The following is a 22,528-nucleotide window of genomic DNA, read 5'->3' on the forward strand; positions in this document are numbered from 1 at the left end:
GGCATATGGTGGTCACGGCCCTGGGGATGAAGGGGGGGTACACACACACACACACACACACACACACACACACACCCCGGCTGGGCCGCTGTGGCCTCTGGGCGATGAGGACAGTGCCGTCACATGCCATGAGTAGCCTGCCCACCTCACCCCCCGTGGATGCGCTGCTTGCTTCTCTGCCTTTGCTGAGCACTGGCTTCCCCAGGGCACCAACGCTACTTTCTGGCAACTCAAAAGGCCCCTTGCCAGCCATACCCGCTGCTGACCACGGGGGCTACGCGCTGCCTTGGCTGTGAGAAGGAAAGAAAAAGAGCTAGTTGATGGGCTTATTATCAGGTTTCTGAGCAAAAAAAAAATGATCAGTTTTCCAGGAATTCACAGGAAAGAGGGCTGCTGTTTGGAGCAGGAGACCAGACATCTGGCACTTGGGATCCGTTTTGCTTTTCACTGATTCATCTTGTGAGCCAAGCAAGTCATTTTTCTTCTGTTCGTCTTGATTATTTTTCCCTTTTTGAGGAGTAGCAGTTACAAGAGAAACACTTCCTCAGCACTTAGGATGGATGGTGCCAGGCACTGTTTTCAGTGCTTTAGACAGTAGCTCTGTCAAAGCCCGGCAACGGCCTCTGGGGTGGGTCCTTTCATGCCCGTCTCACGGCTGAGGTGTGAGGAGATTGGGTAACTGGCGTGAGGGTACCCAGCTGCGAAGCGGTGGAACCGGGCTGCCCCCCAGGCCAGTCTGGCCCCCCGGACGCTGGAACACGCCCCGATGCACACAGCGTCAGCAGGGGTTGTCACACTGGAGGGCGGAGGGGCTGCGGCGGCTCCTGGTGGACAAGCTGCTGAGGCTGCTGCTCCCTGATAGACACCCCGGCTCCATCCTCCCCACGGCCTGTCCTCCTCTTCTCCGGTGTCCTGTCTCTGCCGGCTCCTTCCCTTTGCCCCTGTGCATAAACGTCCTCTCTGACCTTGAGAAAGCCTAATTTCAATGCCATCGTCTCTTCTTCCTTTCCCTTCTAGGCAGACCTTTCACGTGAGAGGCGTCCCTCCTGGCCCCTCTTTAGGGGCTGGTTCCCAGGATCCTTCTGGCCACTCCCCCAGGTCTCGCCTGCACTGGGCTGAGGGGCCGCCTGTCCTGGAAATTTTCTTCCTTGGCTTCCATGATGCGCTTATCCTCTAGAGCCCCTCCCTGCCTTTTGACCCCCATTTCACATTTTCCCTATTTTGAGTCTTCACTGTTATCATTGATTATACTGTCCCCTAATTGGCTCCCGCCTTCCCTGTCCAGGGAGCAGGTCTGTAGCGAGCAGGGCCCGTGTTCCCTCGTGCGGTGGCCCACACCGGGCGGTGCACATCCCAATTACGTGGTTAGCTAACAGCCCTGACACTAACAGTGACACTAACAGTGCCACGCCACTGTCCTTCCCGCATCTGCTTTCAGTTTTGCCATAGCGAAAAGAGGCCGCCTGCTGCTTGCTGACGACATGGGCCTGGGGAAGACCATCCAAGCCATCTGTATCGCGGCCTTTTATCGGAAGGAGTGGCCACTCCTGGTGGTGGTGCCGTCTTCGGTGCGCTTCACGTGGGAGCAGGTCAGTTCCCTTTGTGTTGTGACTCTTAACACCGAAGCGTCCTCGGTGTTAAAGCAGTCGAGTGACAGTTGGGGACAGGGCCCGGGAGCTTTCAAGATCCTGTCTCAGCTGAGGGAGGAAGGGAGAGGAGATGGCCTTCTGAGGCCAGGCTTATGATTTTTCTGAATGAGAATCAGGTTGTACCTTTCCAAAGCTAGCCAAGGAGCCGTGAGCTCAGACGTGGACGCGTTGCCTCAGTCTGGCAGCAGACTCTTCCCCAGTACGTCCTGTGCCCCTGCCGGTAACACCTTTCACCTGCACCACACTTCGGCTCAAAATGGTTACCTCCTCATCCCGAGGCAGCCGTGTGCAGTGGACACAGTAGATGTCAACCCCGTTTACGGATGACAAAACTGAATCTCAGTGAGGTGAAGCAGCGTGCTCACTGGTGATGGGAGCATTACAGGACCTTGAAGCCGCGTCTCCTGAGGTCAGAGTTCTTGCACCCTGCCGAAGGTGATGTGAGCAGGATGTCCGTGTCGACCAGGTACCATTATGGCCGAGGGAGCCGACACGAGCTCGTCTTCCATAAATCTAGGGATCAGAGTGCTTGCAGTAAAGGAATAAACACCCAGACAAGCAAACTTGGTGGAGAATGAAGAGCTCATTGACCATCAGTGGCTTTTCCCAGCTCTCTGCTACTCATGGCAGCTGTCAGCCTCGTCACACGCCGGCTTCTGACTCAGCCCCACTGTGAGCCACTTGTGGAGAAGAGGCGACTCTGCCCGTAGCGCTCAGCCCGGTGCACAGACGTGCCCTTCCAGCTGAAGAGAAAGCAAAACTTTAAAAATGTGCATCGAAACAATACCTTTTTATCCCTGTCCCTATGACCTGAATCTGCCGCTGCCTCTAGAAACTAACAATTCAGCACGTATTTATTTGGTGCGTGTTAGATTCCCACAGCACCCTCAGAAATGCTGAAAGAAAGAACCAGGTGGTCACTTGGTTGTGAGCAGAAGCGAAAGTAGACAAAGAAGCAGCACTTGCCATCACAGCAGTGTCAGCCCCGGATGCCAGGGGAGCTCCCAGACACCAGCCGCTGACACGGAGGCTGCTGGGGGCCTCCCATTGGTTGCAGGCAGTGGCTTTGGCCAGAGATGGCAAGATTTCTGGAGAGAGCAGGTGACAAGTATTTTTGTCATTATCGGTGTCTTTGGTATATACCAGCATCTGGTAAGACTTCCTTTACAAAATTCCTCATTGAAAGAGTCACATTCTTTCCCTGCAGAAACCTGCCATCTAGTTAGAGATTGAAGGGATGGAATCCGCAGACCGCATAGTGACTGCCAATGATATTTGCATACTAAGGAAGGCAGTGTCCCGTTAGTAGAAAGTGAAGGAGCGGACGGGTAAGAGGGCAGCGGAGGTGTTTGCTATTCATGGGCCCAAGGGTGCCAGCAAATGCAGAAGGGTGTGGAGAGAAAGGCACTGAGTTTGTTTCTCGGGGAGCGTTAACATTGTCCCTTGAGGGGGTGCTGTTGATGGGTCGGCTGGGGCCTCAGCTGACGGCTGCCGGCCGGGTCTCCCAGGCTCCATTCTCCCCTCTCATCCCCAGGCCTTCCTTCGGTGGCTGCCATCTCTGAGCCCAGACCGCATCAATGTCGTGGTGACCGGCAAGGACCGCCTGACAGCTGGCTTGGTCAACATTGTCAGCTTTGACCTTCTGAGCAAGTTAGAAAAACAGCTAAAAACCCCTTTTAAAGTTGTCATCATCGTAAGTGACTTGGCAAAGTCTTTAAGTACTTTCTCTCTGGGGAAACTTTCTCTTAAAAGCTCCAAGAACTTTGATGCCTGTGTTCTACAGGAGCCTCCCTCTGTTTCTAAGAGAATAGAAATCACTGTCTTTATTTTGTGGGAAACTGACATTTTATTCATCTCAAATAGCAGTCCTCAACCCTAGCTGCATATTAGAATCTCCTGGGGCGCTTTTTGAAAAGTGTCATTTACTAGGCCTGAACTGGGGGTTTGCAGCCCATCTCTCCAACACGAAGTCATGGACAGGGGCTGCTGGTGCGGACAACAAGGGCGTGTACCTTCATGTGGCGGCCTCTTGTCCGGGTGGCTTAGGCACACGGTCCAAACAGCTAATAAGGTTTTTTCCAGCCAGTATAAAGACCCTCCCTCCCCCACCTCAAAAAGTACAGCTGACCCTTGAACCACATGGGTTTGAATGCATGGACCCACTTATGGGCACATTTTTTTTGAAAAGTTCAGTCCAGTACTGTAAACGTCTTTTCTCTTCCTTGTGATTTCCTTAATACTTTTTCTCTGGATTACTTTGTTGTAAGAATTCATCATATAATCCTGTACCATACTAAGTATGTGCTAATCGACTGTATGTTACCGGTAAGGCTTCTGGATGAGTAAAGGTTTGGGGGAGTCCAAAGTAAACACTGACTTTTGACTTTACAAGGCGGGGGGCGGGAGGGGGCGGGAGGGGGCGGGGGCGGTTAGTGCCCCTAATCCCTGTGTTGTTCGAGGGCCACCTATACTTTTTCCTCAGGTTTGTTGTTTTTTGAGTAGGCTTTACTCAAGTTCTGTGCACAGATGTGACAGCACATCTTTCAGTCACTGGCTTTCCTTGTTTACATGCTTCACGTACTCCGTAAGGAAAGTCTAGAGAGACCTGGTGCCGGCTACCTGTCAGAACCCCGTGTGTTCACATGGCTCACAACTAAAGATTATGAAAAGGTGTGCAGTCCCCATCCCCCATCCAGGTAGCCACTAACAGACATGCAGGGCCGAAGACCGCAGCGGATGGTTTTCAATGGAAGCTTACCCTTGTTTATCCTCTTGGTGAAAGAGGGACACCCAGTGCCTCCGGACCATATGAAAGAGTCTTCTTTATTCAAACGTGTGAATTTTAAAGCCAGTGGTATTTTCCTTCTCTTAAACATAGAATTCTCTGACAGTGGCTTCCCAAATTTTGATGCCCAAAATGTGTAGTGCATATCTCATCTAGAAGGAGAGAAAGGGATGAGTTTTTAGGAGGCCCAGAAAAGTCAGCAAATCGCAGTAGAGCCTGTGGGTTTCTCGACATGGGGCTGGCTGTCATGGGAGGCTCGTTCATCCGCGTGTCCAGCCAACAGCTGAGCACAAGCTCCACGGCCCGCACGGTGCTGTGCCCTGGGGGTGTGGAGGGAGGAGAGTCAGCCCCGTTCTCTAAGATACCATAGTCCAGTAGGACAGACAGACACATACGCACACGGATCATTATAGTACATTTTAGTGCTTTCATAGATGTGTGAGCCAAGTATTGTGGGAACTCAGAGAAGAGAAGAAGAAGGCATAGTTGCTGACCTCGGGCATCTATTATCATGATTTGGGCGTGAGAACCATACTATGGCCTTAGGTCAAGCAAACTTAAATCGTTATATCTTTTTGTAAAAGTTTATTTATTTCGAGGCAGAGCAAGACAGTGTGCAACCGGGGGGGACAGAGGGGGAGAGAGAAGCTGTCAGCACAGAGCCTGACATGGGGCTCGATCTCACAAACCGTGAGATCATGACCTGAGCTGATCAAGAGTTGGATGCTTAACCCACTGAGCCACCCAAGTGCCCCAAATGTTTATATCTTCTCATAGCTGTCAGGGCAATGAGTCTTCGAGGGAGTCCTTTCTGGTTTGGCACAAATTTGGGTGTGGCTTTGAAAAAATGGTAGCATACCTGTAAAATGAAAACATGAAAAGAAGAATCCCAGGATGATGGTGACAGTTCTACAATGTATAGGAAGAATAATGCCTTCATCTCCTGCGGGTTACCCTGTGTCAGGTACTTTATGTGTAACTGCCGATCTTCCCGGTGGCTCCTAAGGCAGATGTTCTCTCCATTTCAGCCCTAATGGAACCGACAGTGAAAGTGGTTACATGATTTGCCCACAGGCATGAAGCCAGCAAGATGGGGTGTCATTGATCAAAGCTGGACTGCATCTGGCTTTAGAATTCATGTTTTTCTGCTTCTGGCTCAACACTTAGCCTGCCATATGGTTTTTGGCAAGCCACTTACCACCAGTGTTGGTTTGTCTTCAGTTATTTAAGAGCCCTGTCTTCTGATTTCAGAGAAATGTTGTAAGAGGGAATAAAGTGTCAACTCTAAGATGTTACACTTCTTCGGAGAGTTCAGATAGAAGCCATTCCTTGGGGTTAGAGTGGTGGTACATGTTAGCCCACTGCTTAAAGGGTCTTTTCTTCCCTGTCCTCTGTACTTTCTGCTGTTTCTCTCTATAAATCCCTTTTTCTTGGCTGTCATATGCATTCGTCATCACACCGTATGAATATTACAGCCCAGCTTTCTGGGAACAGATACTGTGACATTTGTGGGTTCACCTTATACTCCCCTCCACTGTGCTTTTGAGGTCCATTTCGGTTTATCATAGCTGAAATGGAACAGGAGGTTTCTCACATCACCTCTAGAGATAGAGCCAGGATCCCCCCCCATGTCCCCATCATAGTGTGGCCAACAACCACCGAGTGCTTACTAAGTTAGTTGGCAGGACTGTTCTGTGTGTCAGCTCATTAAGACTTACAGCAACCTGATAAGTTAGGTAGTGGTATTTTACCCATTTTATCGATAGAGAAACTGTAGAGAGGTCTGTTGGTTGCTCAGGTACATAGCAAGTGATTTGAATATGTACCAAAATAGAAACTTCCCCTCAAAATACTAAGAATGTATTAGTTACAAATTTGGGTTTAGAAAATATGACAGGGACTCATGATCGGTTATGGTTGAACAAGAAACCGCTAGGGGAGGCATCCTCAGTGCAACGCCATGCCAGGTCAAGCTTAACGCGAGCCGTGTCTCCATCCGCTCAGGATTTGGCTGTTTCTTTTCAGGATGAATCTCACTTCCTCAAGAACATTAAGACAGCCCGCTGTCGCGCAGCTATGCCCATCCTCAAGGTGAGTCCTGCTGAGAATAGACTTGAGGCTGGAGCCCACCCAGCGCAGAGGTCCTGCTGTATCTTGCTCAGGCTTGCAGGGGGGTCCAAGGAGAGCAGGGGCTGTAAGTCCAGGGCCAGGGGCTCTGGGCCGTGGACGTGACTTACGTTGACCAAAGCTATCACCGTGTAGGGCTTCAGTGCCAGACTCGGTGTTCTTCCTGACATCCTGCTAAGGAACTGGCGCCTGGTGCAGTCACCTCTGTCTCTCAGAGATGAAGTCCTGTTGAAGGTCACAGGCTGGATGGGGACTGCATTTTGGGTCCTCCTCGGGCTCCCGGACAAGGCAGAGGGGAGCTGCCAACATCGTGTCCTCTGAACAGCTCAGGAGAAGCTTCCTGTCTTCTAAGCCACTTGTGGGGGCCCGGCTCTCATGGTGCTAGGAACCAAGGGAGAGGAATCATACAGACTTGGAACCGGGCCATCAGGGATCAGCAGGAAGCATTGACAAACCCGAGTCATGCCCAGAAGCTGGTGCTCTTTCCTGGGGTCACCCTAAGCCTTTTTTGTTAGTGAGACGGGCAGCCATGCGCACCCCTTTCTGTGGCCTACACGGGGGCCTGAGTGCTTTGGCTGGTTGAGCCTTGGCTTCAGAGCAGGTGGGGGTGTGGATTTAGTGGAGCTTCGGGTCTTTACCTGGATGTGTTCTATTCTGACATGAATTCAACCTGTGCCACGTTTCACCTGGCACACACTTTCATGTCTGTGGCTTGTGTCCAGACTCTCCCGACCCCAGACGGTGGCAAGGCCCCCAAATTTCCTTCCTTCTTTTTGTGGGGAGCTTTTTCTTAATATTGGGGGACAATACCACAATTAGGAAGGTAGCTTTTTCCTCTCCTAAGGTAGAAATCTCTCACAGATGACTTTGGGAGAATCTACTTTGGTTTATGTAGACTGAGCAGACAAAAGTACATGTTTATCTTGTGCTTTATTAAAGCAGCCTTGGTGTTGTGCCAGCACTTTAAACCTGCAGCTTTCATTGCTTAAAAGAAGCTTTAAGTTGTACCTAAACTAGGGAAAACAAATATGCTAAGTGTTGCTGGGGCTTATTAACATTTGAAAATTCACTTAATTTTTTCAACTCCCCCTGAAGCACAGCCGTCTACTCATTTCAAGTTTTATTTTGCTTTCTTTTGTTTTAGGAATAACAAGTAATATGATACATCTTCCAAAGCAGGATTATGTCATATGCTCCAAACTTAAAATAAAAGTCCTTTAATTAAAAACCTTGATCCTCTGCTCATGTAACCTATAAATATTTATGGACACACTTAAATGAAACTTTTTTCCCAGAGTGGTGACCCTTCTTTTAGGAGGCTTTAATATGTTCTCTTTTGCAAAATGTTACCAGATCTTCGTACTGTGGTTCCAGTATTATAGTCATACCTAAAAGTAAATGTGTACCCTTGATTGTTTAGGCCAAAGAAATGGCACAGTAGATCGGGTATATCATTAAAGGTATAGTTGGGGAGCTTCTGAGCAGCCATCTTGTTAATGCAGTCATTGCCCGGCCGGGAAAGCTGGACTGCATCCTTGTTTCCGAAATATATGCTTCTGAGCCAGACCTTTTAAAGCAGCATTTATATCTTTAATATCGTGGGTATATTTCAATTGATATATTTGAGACAAATGTTTTAGCAGTTAACTAGCATAGATTACTCTGCACTTGCTGTACAACTTGGATGTGTTAACACTTTAAGACAGGACCCACGAACATAGCCTGCTGTTTATGAAGGTGTCCTGAATCCACTCTCGTACATAACATTGAGTTCACAGGGTTCCGGACCTGTGAGTGGAGGTGGGGCTGAGGCATTCTGCCTCAAACCTTTCATCTCTCCGCTGTGTTTTCGTCTAGATCAGAGTTTCTCAGCCTTGGCACCATTGACACTGTGGGCTGGATCGTTCTTTGTTGTGCAGGGCTGTCCTGTGTGCTGTAGGAAGTGTAGCACCATCCCCGGCCTCCACCCACTAAGTGTCAGTAGTACCCCTCAGTGGTGACAACCAAAATTGTCTCCAGATATTGCCAAACGTGCTCTGGGGGGCAAATCACTCCTCCCCATCTCTGTTGAGAACCACTGATCTAGGTACTCCAAGGAGATGAATCTAAGTATTTTTGGAACAAGAGGAGAGTTGGGAGAAGTAAAATATGCCCTTGAAAAGCCATGTCAGGGGCTAATCTGGTACCACTTGGTTGTTCCTCCAACTTGCGCACCTCCTAGAACTATATTCTGATGATTTCAAGACATGTTCAGCAAATGTGCATGGTGGGGTGATTAGGTTATGCCATCCAGTGTGTGAGATGGCCAGGCCAGATCACATCCTGGAAATGCAGGTTTCATAAATGGTGACGGCAGACACAGGGCGCGTGTGGTTGAGGTTGTAGGAAACTGGTGTCGTCCCCTGGGAAGTGTGACGTCTTTCTTCTCCTACAGCACTATTTGTTTGGGCTACTAAAGAAAGGTAGTTCTGTTTTTATGTATACATGCATGAAAGTAGGCAAGACAGAAAGCTATGAAGAACAAAATTCAGATCCCCTTTATTCCTTCCAATGGAGAAAACCACCAGTAACAGCTTGGTTATTTTTCCAACATGGCAGTTGGAGAGCAGGGTCATCATTTTTAATGGCTCTAGAGCATCATGTTGTGTGGACGCGTCCCGTAATTTAACCCTTAGTGTTGGATGTTGTTTTGCTCTTATGAATAATTTTGCAAGCGAGCACCATCCGCGTCTTTCCAGCTTGCACACCTCGACCCCATCAGGACAGATGTCTACACGCAGAATTGCTGGGTCAGAATTTCACCTTTTGATAGATGCCTCTGATGTCCCATGTGGCCAAGCATGACTGTCTCTACTCCCACTCAGCCTGAACCGCACAGTCTTTCCCACAAGACTCTGGCCCTCATGGTTGTCAGTCTCTTTCTTTTGTGCAACGAGGTACGTGTTTGAGTCTTCCTTAGTGGTGTTTGGTTTATAGTGCTTCTTACTGTCAAACCAGTGTTAGGTGATTTCAGTAGAGAGAAAAAGCCCTCAGAATCCCCACCGTCCTTTCCTAATAAATACCTGTGTTTCTTTTTGTGTGAATAGAGCCTCTTTTACAAATCACTGTTGATTGGTTAGATGAAATGAGAGTAGTGGTCTAAAATGGATGAGCCTTTTCTTTTTCCATCCTCATTAAGTGTGTGTAAATAGATGATATATTCAGAAGGGTGTACAGTGAAAAACGACTCTGTCCCCCCTCTGGGCCCCTGACCCCTTGATCTGTGTCTGCAAAGGCAGCCCAGGTTACCAGATTCTCACGTTTACTTCTAAAATGTAGTCTATGCCCGGTGAGTATGTGCATCCGGGTTTTCTTCATTCCTTCTTAGAGTGTTCTACAACCACTCCTTTGCCCCTGCCTTTTTTCTCTTAATAGTGTACCTCAGAAACTGTCCCGCCTCATTTCAGATGACACAAGCTCATTGTTACAAATACTGTTTTTGGTTGTACGACTCTTCCATAATACATGTCATCTGTTCCGTTTTGATGGGGTTGTAGCCAGGCTTTGGCCATCTTTTCATACGATATACAAGCAGGTGGTAGAAAACCCAGTCCCGCTACATCGACAAGAGACGGCTCTTCGCCCCTCTCAGCCCGAAGGGAGAGTGGTGTCCGTTGGAAGGTGTGCTGTCCCAGTTGACGAGGCTGCAGGAGGAGTCCCTTGTGGTCCTGCTGTTCTGGTATGAATTCTCTCAATCGCAGCACAAAATCAGAAATGAAATTATTGGAATCTAGTACTTAAGGTAAAATAGACTTTTTTCCGGAGGAAAAAAACATGCTTAGTATTTAATTTGAGCATGTGTGTTATATTAGTGATACCTATACCCAGGCATGCCTTGAAGGTCAAAACAACAGAACTTTAATTAGCTATAATTATAACGTTTAATGTTTTCTTGTACATTTTGGTGTTTTTGAACTGCTGTAGTCATGTTCTTCCTTGTTTCTGTTCTTACCTCAGAATGAGTTGCCTTTTACATGGCATCAGAATTTTATTAATATCGAAGCAGTGATGCTCGCCTGCCTTGAAGGCTCTGTGGTTGTCATGCAGATCAGTTTAGTGTTGGTGGTGGTGTTCAGACTTGTGACTGGAGCTGTGTCTCTTTTGGGGAAGAGGCTAAAACCTAGAAGGGAACCATTTTATATGAAATATGCTGACCCGACCAGAGACTGAGGCCATTTACGAGGCATCACTAAGTGGTAGGGATCACTGCTGGTCCCTGGGGTGGCCCTTGGTCAACAGGGGCGTAATTATGCTCTTTGTCTTGGTTTGGCCTTGCGTGTCATGGAGAGCAGGGGGACGAACAGAACCTCGATCTGCTCGGATTCCAGTCACTGGATTTCTCCTGAAGATTGGGGTTTCCCTCTTGTTCTCAGGATTTAGATTTAACTACAGATGTTGACTCTTTGGTTGTTTCTTGGGTAGTGACAATGATCCTGCGTTTGTTCTTGATCTGTGTACTTTTAGTCACATGTCTCCAAACTGTGTTTGCCTCTCTCCTTATTTTTGAAGATTCTATAATGACTTCTACACTCTTGACAGCATAGCTCCAGTGTCCGTGCCACATAGAGCTTGTGTGTAACAGGACACTTGGGTAGCGTGGGCTTGACCTGCTTTTGGATGTCACCAGCCTTCTCACGTTGTACTTCTAAATCTCAGGGGACTCCACCTATGGCCTGAACTTTATTTAGAGTACCATCAGGAATAACACTTGGCAAGAACTTTGGGCTTTGGGAAGCATGACTTTCTCCCCAGTCTGGAGCCTTGGTGAAGTGTGTTTTAACTGGTCAGAATAATTCAGTAAAGCAAGTTATTAGCTCAGTTGGAAAAAAAAAAAAAAAAAAGAGGTAATGATGGAAAGCGAGGAAGAATTCCCAGGCTGTGTCTTGTACGAACTTACAATTTTGGTTCTTATCTTTGCAACATAACATTCTCTTAGCTCATATTTAAAAATCTATGTGAAAAAAGAAACCTGTGTGTAGGTTATGCACTGTGAGTCAGATTGGGTTCTCCTTGGCAAATTACATATATTAACTTGTCCTGCCAGCAACCTGTTCCACAGGGCTGACCTGATGACCTTGACCCATGAGGAAACTAAACCTGCCTTTGAAGGTCATCTGCCTCCCCCCTACCCCCAAGCATCTGTTCCTGTGAATCACATGATCTCTAGCAGATACCACATAGAAATTATCTTTTTACACTGCTCCCTTGCGGATTTCTTGGGTACTGCTTTCTGTGCTTAGCCACAGGGGTTAACTGTAAAGTATTCAGCTTAGTGTTGATGGATGTAATTTTATACATTTATATTTTCTTAAGTTGGAAGTTCTCCGCAGTGGACGGTGACCTACAAATCATGCACAGCTGGGCAGGATGACAGGCTGCACGGGTGACAGTCATGATGGCACCACCGTGTTGGGGCTGAGCAGGGAGCAGGCTAAATCATTCCAGAAAAGATAAGACGCTGTTCTGGCTTCTTTTCAGAGCTGGTCTTTTTCTTTTCCTTTTTCCATAATGCTGCCTCTGCTTTTTAAACACCCACAAACGTCCATTTTCAGCGGTTTCATCAGCTCTAGTCAAGGCAGCGTATGGGATAACGGTCTCCAGATTTAACACTGTCCTGGAGTGATTTTCCATCACCTGGTTTGTGAGCTGCCCCTCCCCAGGCACCAACAGCAACGTGGGGAATAGGTTTAGGATGATAGGCTGATTTTCTCTTCTTGATAAGGCTTCTCATTTTCCCCGTTTCATTGAAATGGTCTTGAGCCAAGGCAAGCAGTGCTACAGACGTCATTCAAGAAGCTCATTGTTATTTTAATGAGTCTGCATTAAACCGCGCAGGAAATTAGAAGGCTGGGTAATTGAACTGTGGAAAATTATAGCTGGAGAAATTCATAGCTCTCCTGTCATAATGGAATTAGGTATTGGCGGTCGCTGAGAGGGCAGAAGTGCATCTTGAGAGTTGTATATATTGTATATTTATAAAGAAACATTTTTCTTCCCTCTGTTGCACCTTTATTTATTTATTTTTATGAGGCAGCATATCCATTTGAAAACCTAATTTCCTCTCCTAGGTGATTTACTGCGTGCGATTGCCTTACACTCCTGTTGTTAACTCAAGGTTACAGTGGTTAACAAGGTGTTTCTAGACAACTGAGCTCCGTGGTAGGCTTCCTTCCCAGAGCTGAAATGGATTTTACCTCCAGTAATTTTTGGCCATTCCCTCCCCTAATATAGCAGCGAGTGTCTCCTTTTCTATTCTCCCCTCTTTCCCATCTTAATACGACGTGGTACATTTCGGTTTGATCACCTTCGGGTCAGGTTGGTGTCAGGATGGTGGGGAACTTGGAGCTCATCGTTGGCGTAGACCATTTATTTCTGTCCTACCCACTGCCAAGCAGGCTGCTGCAGACCTGGGCTGGGTTTAGGGTCAATGGACCCAGGTCCCACTTTTTAAAGTCCTTTTTAACTGAAAAATAAGCTAAATCAGGGCTCTCTGGGCTCAAGGCATTGTGTCACTGGGTTAGCGACAGCCTTTTTTTCCTCCAAAGAAAACCAGTTAGAGGCTTACGCACAGGCCACCCCTGACTCTTCCTCCTGTCCTCAGTGTCATTATCTGATCAGAAGTTCAACTTGGATGTCAGAGATCAGAGATCCCCTCTGGAGAAAGGTCAGACCTGGTGGTCTCTCCCCAGCTTCCACTTCCAATACTGAGTTCTTTGAGTTTCTTCTGTCTTCCCTTGGTTACTGGTTAGCTGAATATTTCTCAGCATGCATCGAGTATTTATAGATCGCTTGCTTTGCGCCAGGTAACTGTGCAACAGAAGATAAAGGTGGACACAGCCCTGATCTTAAGATGCTTGCAATCTAGTGAGGGAGACAGAAGAGGTAGAATTCAGGATAATGTGCTAGGTCCTGATACAGGGGGACAGGGCTGTCCCAAAGGCAGCCCAGGAAGTGGCATCCAGCTGCTTCCGTGGGTCACACCGTGAGGCTTGTGGAACTTGTGTGTTCTTCTTCTCTGGCCACGGTACCTTTGCTTAGAGTTCCCAGGTGTAGGCCAGCCTGCAGTGTCTTCAGAATCCAGATCTCCTTGGGTTCTGAGAGCAGTAAACTGGATAACTGCCGCAGTCAGAGTGCCCAGGAAGTGAGAAATGCTCCCGCTACATTCCAGGGGATTTTGCTGTCTCTGGGGCATCCGGCTCCTATCCCAGTGGGGCATTTGGGATATACCCTATGTGCTCCTCTGTGCACTCTCAATCCCGCTGGCTGTTTGTTTTCTAGGTTGCCAAGAGGGTGATCCTGCTGTCCGGCACACCAGCCATGTCCCGGCCCGCAGAGCTCTACACCCAGATCATTGGGGTCAGGCCTACTTTCTTCCCTCAGTTTCATGCATTTGGACTTCGCTACTGTGATGCCAAGCAGGTATTTATTCTCCCCTCCCCTCTCCCCCACCCATTCCTTACCCTGATTTTGAGACCTCCTTTGTGTTCCTTCTCTTTGGCCATGGTTACGATCAGAGGCACACTGGCCAGGGAGCCGGACCCAGATTTTAGTCCTGCTTTGCCCCTAACTCTGACCTTCGAGTGTCCTCAACGGATAAGATAAGAACAGTCCCTCCTAGTTGTAATGCTTGTGATTCCAGGGTGGTGTTTCCCAATAAAGGGACCGGTGGCTGATGCGTAGGTGCACGAACTCTGAGAAGGGCACCTAGGCGAGCTAGGGGTGAGGCTGGGGCCCATATGCTATGTGCAAAAAAGACCACAGAGACATCGAAACGGGTGGAGTGGAGAGTGTGATCTGGTGCTGCCTTGGTGGGCTCTCGTCGGTCAAAATGTTGACTCATGACAGTGAATTGTGCCTGCTCGGGAGGCTAGAAGCCTCTGAGCTACAGATTCTCTATGAACACAGTGCCAGTGGAGCAGGTTCCTCTGGAGCTACAATCTGCACAGCTTCAGTCTCCAAACGTGTCAGAGAGAGCCTTGTGAACACGAATGCCATTGCAATCAAAGTCTTGATTTTTTGTTTTAGGTTTATTTATTTTGAGAGAGAAAGAGCTCATGCACACACCTGTGTGCACGGGGGAGGGGCAGAGAGTGAGGGAGAGAGAGAATCCCAAGGAGGTAGTGCACTGTCACCGCGGAGCCTGATGTGGGACTTGAACTCACGAACCATGAGATCATGACCTAAGCCAAAACCAAGAGTCAGACACTCAACCGACTGAGTCACCGAGGCGCCCCAAAATCTTGATTTCTAAAACCTCGATTTTTTTTTTTAACTGGAAAAAAAAAATGTCTATTTAATGACATGGGGAAATACAAGAGTGGGGAAAAAAGTAGGATGCAAAATTTTCCCCATAATTCATTCATTCATTTGTTCTCTCTCCCTCCCTCTCTTTATCCCTGTCTCTCCCCTCCCCTCTCCCCTGCACCTCTCTTTCCTATATGATTGGAAGATGACGTACACGAAATAATGTACAAGAAATGGATTACTTTTGTAAACGAGAAAATTGGCATTTTTTAAATGTTTACATGATTTACCAATCCTGCATTCCTCCTGATGGGCCGTTGAATCCCTCAGTGTGCATCAGTCTGATCAAGCCAGCTGAGCACAGGACACTGTCCTCCTCAGCAGAGGAGGCTCCTAACTGAGCCTTGTTTCTCTCCTTGTCTACAGCTGTGCCTCCCTCTACGGTGGGCTCAGCATGTTTCCTGAGCTGGGGGGGGCCTCTCAGTGTCAGGCAGCCATAACCAGCTTGGCCAAAGCCTGGGCACGTTTCCCATATTCTTCCCCAAAAATAACCCAAGAAGGGATGACCCAGAAAATCAGCCTCTCGTTTGCTTAGGTGTTCATTTTTTTCCTTATGCACTGAGCTGTCTTCTTCTGGGTTTGGGCTCCTCCTTCTTGGCTCTGGTGCCTTCTTCACCCTCTCCAGACCCCCCCATGGGATGCAGCTCCTCTGTTAGCTCGCGTGCCGTGGCCTTGGTTGGCCGCGGGGGATGGAAGCGGAAGTCCGGCCGGCGACCTGTCTGGCGGTTGGGATGGGAGTGGGGCTGGCTGGCGTCTTCTTCCTGCGCCCCTAGTAGCTCCCTCTGATCCAGGCTCCGGAACTTCCACAATCTGAAAACCAGAGGGAAGATTCATCAATTTTTCCTTCTAATCTCTGTTTTTGAAGCTGTGGCCAGGGCAATGAATTTATCCTTCAGCGGCAATCCTTCATCTGGCAAAGTCAGACTCCTCAACTCCTCACCTCTGTTCCCACGAGGGTCCACACGGCCCTGAATGAGAATGGCAGACTCAGGTCCCCTCTGTCAACTGTAGGTCACTTCTCCTTTCCCCCAGCTGTTCTGCCGTAACTTTGTAACTTCGTAACTTCGTGAACCTTGACGCCACATCCTGAGCCTCCCCTGACTTCTTTCTTGGGGGTGGGGCCCCTGCTGCAAAGGCTCCAACCGGTCTCTAGGACCTCATTGTTTCAGACCTTAAGGATTCCTGTTTTGTGATCAAATGACAACTATACTGAGCCACTATTTGCATCGAAGATGCTGACACACGGGAGAAATGGCTGCAGCTTACTCCTTCTGCGTGCGTGCCTCATGCCGTCTTGAGAAAAAGCCTTGCTATGCAAGTTTGTGATGTAAATAAGACTGTCTGCCTTATTTTTTAAATGCTCTTTCAAAAAACTTTTCAAGTACTTTAAAAATACCCACTTACGTTCAAACACAGTGCTTATAATGTAAATTGTAGTGCTTTGCAAAGTTAATTGCAAACCATTTTTAGCTGCTTATTGAGGCAGGAAATTTCTGTTATTGAATGTATTTAAAGCGATACACTTCTTTAACGCAATCTGTAATGCACTTCCCCCAGGATCAATCCAGATTAGATTCCAGACCGTTGTCGTGGTCCCACAAAACTCTTCACGAGTGATTTGTACTTCTGTCCTATTTGTACATGACCCACTTTCTGAGAAGGACCTTCGCTTCCTCGGCCATCTGGGCCCATAGTGGAATGTTTACCTAGTGATGATAGGGGCTGAAGACAGAATCCATTGCCTTTGCCCCCAAACCGCCCCTTCCTGTGTCCCCAGTCTCTGTCCACCATCTCCCCAGTCTTCATGCCATCCTCATTCATCCTTTCTCTCTTCATTGCACCCCCCCCCACCACCAGTCAAGAAAACAAATATAGACAGTGCCTTTCCTTCCTTCCACCTAGCCCAGTGCCTGCTACATGGTAACTTTTCAATAAAAGCTTGTTGGATTGTGAATATTCTAAATTTTAAACCTTTAGTATTATTGGGTTTTAACCTATAAGATTAAAAGCTGACATAGTAGCACTTAGGAGCATGATATCCAGATTAATTATGGTATCCACTTGTGTCAACATGATGTTTATTTAATGCAGCCAGTAGTCCAGAGCTGTTTTGTTGTTGTTGTGGCCAGCTTCTTACATTGAGAGAAGCCACTGAAGAGAATGCCCCATGCTGAGCTCATTTTTGACCCTATGCATAGCATGAAGGCATTTGCTGAAACTTCCAGTTGATTTCAGGATATTTTTAAAAAGAAGACGCAGTTTTTGATCATTTTACTTTGCCTTTGACCATCTCTTCCTATTCTCTATGTAGCATAGGTTTATAGGACACCTGCCATATCCCCACGATGAGAGAATAGGTCCACTGGCCCTCAAGAATGAACAAGCCTAGCTTCTACTCGAGGTGGTTCATGGCCCTGGGGAGGCTGAGACAGGAGAAGAGATAAGCAGCTGGAAACATAAGGCAGCAAATACCCTGGTTCCCTGATTTTCTACAGGACTATAGACATCAGTTCTTATTTCGAGTAAGATTGTTAGTGAAGAATAAGGTTTTCATTTTAGCATCTTACCTAGCTATGTGACAGGGAATAGATATTCTTGCTCATTGCCTCTCATGAGCTGCTAAGTGAAGAAACTGATTTTATGAAGGACTGCCGGTGAACCCTAAAACCCACCTCTGGTTTCAGCCACACTGGTACAATCCTGTGCTCTGGGTTCCTTCCTTCAATTCCTACCAGCAGCAGCAACACCCTGCGTTCATGTCACTGCACTTGGTTGTGTTGGTGTAGCCCATACTAAGGAACAACAGCTTCTTAAATCCCAGTGCATCCCATCAAATAAAGGTATTACTGATAATATGATTTGTTATGTTGTGCAGTGAACTCTAGGAGAAGCCCTAGGGAAGATGATTTGTTTATTTAGAGTATGGGAATACTTTGACAAGCTGGGTGTCTTATTTGTCTTTTAATGTAATAGATACCAGACCTCTTGGCATCTTGCATTTGCTGCTAGAAAGTTTAGCATGGGGGCGCCTGGGTGGCGCAGTCGGTTGGGCGTCCGACTTCAGCCAGGTCACGATCTCGCAGTCCGTGAGTTCGAGCCCCGCGTCAGGCTCTGGGCTGATGGCTCAGAGCCTGGAGCCTGTTTCCGATTCTGTGTCTCCCTCTCTCTCTGCCCCTCCCCCGTTCATGCTCTGTCTCTCTCTGTCCCAAAAAAAATTAAAAAAAAAAAAAAAAAAAAAAAAAAGAAAGTTTAGCATGTAGAACACCAGGATATATGTTTTTAGTTCACTTAATTCCTTACTGTTTCTCTTTTCATTCCTAGTTCCCATTTGTATTATATTAGGTTTTATTCATCTTTCAGAGCCACTTGAAGTTCTCTGAACAAAGCCATAGGAAGAGAAAGCTGTGAGAATGTTGAGGTCACAGCCTGGTTAACTTGGCCCTGGGAGAACCTAACTGGATGTATGTTTCTCTCCACAGCATCCCTGGGGATGGGATTATTCAGGTTCTTCCAACCTCGGAGAGCTAAAGCTCTTGTTGGAAGAGGCGGTCATGCTGCGACGCCTCAAGAGTGATGTCCTTGCCCAGCTCCCAGCCAAGCAGCGCAAGATGGTAGTCATTGCCCCAGGCCGGATCAGCACCAAGGCCAGAGCTGCCCTGGATGCCGTGGCCAAGGAAATGACCACCAAGGAGAAAACTGTGAGTCTGGGGCTGCAGACGGATTCAGGGGTTGATGTGTCCACAGCTGTTCCTTCCTGGGGGTGCTCTACGGGGGGTACCCAGAGTTCTCTGGGCTTGCCTTTCCATGATCTCTTCCCACCCCTTTCCTGCATGACCTCATGCAGGAAAAGTGCCTAAGGACAGTGTCAGTGGCTCTGAGTCCCTCCTGTTGTGTGATTGTCGTCTCCCTGCCCTTCTTCCCAGGGTCTTAAACACAAGGACAGTGAGTGAGCCCATGTCATTTCTCAGCCTACCTAGTCTGCTTCTAAAACCTCTTACTGATTTGCTCTTTTATGCATGTGTAGATCACTGTTGACAGATGGTCATAAAAATAAACCCCATGGTAACTGCAGAATGGTGATATATATTCTGAATCCCTCAAAGAAAGTTGGAATTTATGTTTAGTGTATTTTGAGAATGCCTTAGTCTAGTAACTGTTACTCAGTCTAGTAACAGTTAAGAAATTACTCCTAAGCGTATCTGATACATATGTGTTAACACTCTGACAATACATGTTATTTTAGTCAAAATAACAAATTGACATTTATATAACAAAGTGGAGTTTTCAAACCCTCTTAACCCTTAATCCTTATTACAGTCATTCATGGTTGGCAAGAAGTTGGCATCCCCATTTTACAGGAAGGGAAACGAAGGCTCACAGAAATTGTAATTTGGCCAAAGTCTTATGGCTGCTCCGTGGCAGAGCTGAGGCTATAACCAAGCCTGTTACCCCTATATTTTAAGGTCTTTCCACTATGGTGGTTTCATCTTTTCAAAACACTTTCATATCTGTCTTTAGTGTCATACTGTGCTAAGTGCTATAAAGTAATTTACACCAGCTCCATCTCTGTCCTTTTGAGATAAAACCTTGCAGTTTTCATTGCCAAGAAAATAACAGTTATTGACATTTTTTGACATTATCATAAAGCATTATCTGGGCTTGTTATTACCTTGTATAAAGAAACTTAGATCCAGATGAGATCCCAGCCTTCTGGGAGAGCACAAAATAAATAAGAATGACGAGAGACAGAATGCATGGGTTTTTTTTTTTTATGTTATTTTACCATGTTATGAGCAAGACCAGCAGGTAACTTTTAAGAAGCAGAGTCTAGGGTGGAAGAGGCACTGTAAGCTATCAAGCTGTATTTAATTTATGCTGTAGTGCATCTAATAACCTGGGTGGTCTGGAGGAAGTGAGCGGGCATAACGTCTTTGCTGTGGGGTTTTCCAGCAAAGTTCCCCTATACCAATGTGGACACACAGACCAGCCATTCTCAAATTGTATTTCAGTGGAGCCATGAGCAGAAGCAGGTGTTCTGTTGCTAAAATCAGCGTTGGTGGTCTTTTTCTGATGTCTAGAGATAAAAATTCGATGAATGGAAATTCTTTTTCTCAGTTTAAGCTTTTTCTTATAATTTTCTTAAATCTTTAATGTTTACTAACGGTTGCCCACTAGTGAACTCCGTCAAGAAAGCCAATGCTCAAGTACAACAAATATAGTATTAATGGGAAAAATTCAGATGTATGATAGTTTTAGATGCAAAGATCCGAATGTGTATAAACATTCTTTTATTTTAGTTCCTTGTGTGTACAGAAGTAAGCCTATCGGTTTTTCATGGAATTCCCTAGAAAACCCCCTCGCCTGTACCTGGCCCCCTCCCAAACCGGGCAGAGAACAGCAGTCAGTGGGCATTTGAATTGAGGAGGAACATCACATTGAGTGTGGCCAAGTGGCAACTGTAAATTGTGCAATATCGCTAAAAAGGAAAAGAAATAAATAGAAGTATGGGAATTTTTAACTTTTAGTGCAGCAAGATTTGAAAGCATTTTTAAAATTTTTCACCAGCTTATGTAGTTCTTCACATTAGGCGAGGGGGCTCTTTCCAAAGATGATTTCAGATGTAACCTGAAAGTTTGAGCTCTGAGTTTACAGGGCTAATGTAAAATTGACTAGGCTAAAGCATGGAAATCAGGAATGTTGGGTATTTTTATAACTTCCGGTGGCCATATAAGTCCCCTAAATTCTGGCATATTTTGATATTTTCTTACCTAAAAAGGGGAGCCAGTACTGGTCTCCTAGACCTCATGCAGGAAAAGTGCCTAAGGACAGTGTCAGTGGCTCTGAGTCCCTCCTGTTGTGTGATTGTCGTCTCCCTGCCCTTCTTCCCAGGGTCTTAAACACTGGTTTTGCAGATTATGAAAGCCTAAATTGCAGCGTAATTCAAGAATCCAGCAGAGGAGGAGCCCAGCACTCTTCTCAGTCCAGTGCTTAGAGTTGCCATGTTTCCTTGGCATCTCAGAAAAATTAAGTTTGTCCCTAAAAGAGAGAAATTGAGTTGGTACAGATTACCTTCAGCATTATGCTGAAGCCGGTTACTAGATTCTTTCCGATAACAAGACAAATCCCTGAAAAATCGCTTCCCTTTTGTGTTTTTTAATGTCAATTCATTTTTATAATGGAAAATCCAAGTAGAACATGAATTCATGAGCTTTGCCCTTTGGACCGCCAGAACTTGTCTTACTCCAAAGCCACGGATGTGGTGTATCTGTCCACTGTGGATCTGATCAGAGGCTGCACCCTCACTTAATTCAGGAAGGTGAGCCAGGAGTGGGACCAGATGGCTTTTGACCTGCCTTCCAAACCCTGGCTGGCTGTGAAAGCTTGAGTTGAACAAAATAAAATGTTTGGGGATCGTGGTTTTATGGTTTTAGTCAAGTGAGGAAGCCCTGTGAATCTGCAGAAAGGTGCCCTCCCATTTTGATAGTTACCTTGTAGCCCCAAGTTTCCCTGCAGTGTTGTGCGTTCCACTGCTAACCCATTAAGAAGTGATTCTTTGTTCCCTCACACCTTCCCATCTGGAGGAAGTGGCCCATTTATGAAATATAATGCACGATGAAAGCTTTGTCTTATTTTCAGCTGAAATAATAGATATCTTTTCACAGGCTAAGAAAAGCTGACTCTAATTCTGATCAGCTTTTGTCTATAGTAATTTTTTTGATCAGCAGGACTAGGCAGAAAAATGGAACAAGTCCGTGCAGACTTCCTGGTGACAGTGTTACTTCACCCTTCTGCTGTTTGACGATGCATTCAAATTCCAACCTAAAAAAAATAATTCAAAACCCCAGTGGACCTAATTTAGTACAAGTCAAGGACACAAGAACAGAGAATACAGGTTATTTAAAATTTCCTGGTCCACAGCTGGCAAACGAAGTGAGATCATTAATGGACCAGTATTATGTCTACTTAGTTTGGGGAAAGTTTGTTTTTGTTTTTTTTTTTTTAAGATAAAACTATTGGTTTCTCCTACATTAAAAATACAGTAGCTATCTATTGCCTAGAATCTGAAAAATAAAAGTACTTATAAGAAACACTTATTGTTTCTTATACTATAAAAAAGAGTCACCCATCTTTTAAAAATATCATATAATGTTGGCATATATCATTTGGGTAGTTTTTTATCAAACGTGTATATTTTGCTTTAAAATATGTATTATATAGAGATATGGGTAACATATTTTATATATAGTTTTTTAAGTTTATTTTTATTTATTTATTTATTTAGAGGGTTGGGGAGAGGGGCAGAGAGAGAGAGAAAGAGACAGAATTCCAAGCAGGCTCCAGGCTCTGAGCCATCAGCGCAGAGCCCGACGCGGGGCTTGAACTCATGAACCATGAGATCATGACCTGAGCCGAAGTCAAACGCTTAACCATCTTAACCACCCAGGTGCCCCAAATGAATAACATATTTTAAAAGCAGAATGGATACCCTGTAACCATCCATCAGCCAGCGAAGAATACAGGTTACAAAACTACATTGTGAACACTTTCCTATGTTGTTAAATGTTCCTTTAAAACTTCCCCCATGCCCATGTTATAATTTTGCTAATAACTTTGAGTCAGACAT

The 22,528-nt window shown here is 46.3% G+C and overlaps 1 protein-coding gene across 5 annotated transcripts in view; it reads left to right on the top strand.

The window, feature by feature from the left end:
• SMARCAL1 (SWI/SNF related, matrix associated, actin dependent regulator of chromatin, subfamily a like 1) overlaps nt 1-22,528 on the top strand; it is a 54,151-nt gene that overhangs the window by 16,884 nt on the left and 14,739 nt on the right. For all 5 annotated transcript variants that reach the window (XM_015539240.2, XM_007086108.3, XM_007086107.3 and 2 more), the window contains exons 8-12: nt 1,439-1,589; nt 3,184-3,342; nt 6,460-6,525; nt 13,879-14,019; nt 18,384-18,602. In XM_015539240.2, the coding sequence (XP_015394726.2) occupies nt 1,439-1,589; nt 3,184-3,342; nt 6,460-6,525; nt 13,879-14,019; nt 18,384-18,602 (736 nt within the window). The remainder of the gene's footprint in view (nt 1-1,438; nt 1,590-3,183; nt 3,343-6,459; nt 6,526-13,878; nt 14,020-18,383; nt 18,603-22,528) is intronic.

The sequence above is a fragment of the Panthera tigris genome, chromosome C1, assembly GCF_018350195.1.
Source record: "Panthera tigris isolate Pti1 chromosome C1, P.tigris_Pti1_mat1.1, whole genome shotgun sequence".
NCBI lineage: Eukaryota > Metazoa > Chordata > Mammalia > Carnivora > Felidae > Panthera > Panthera tigris.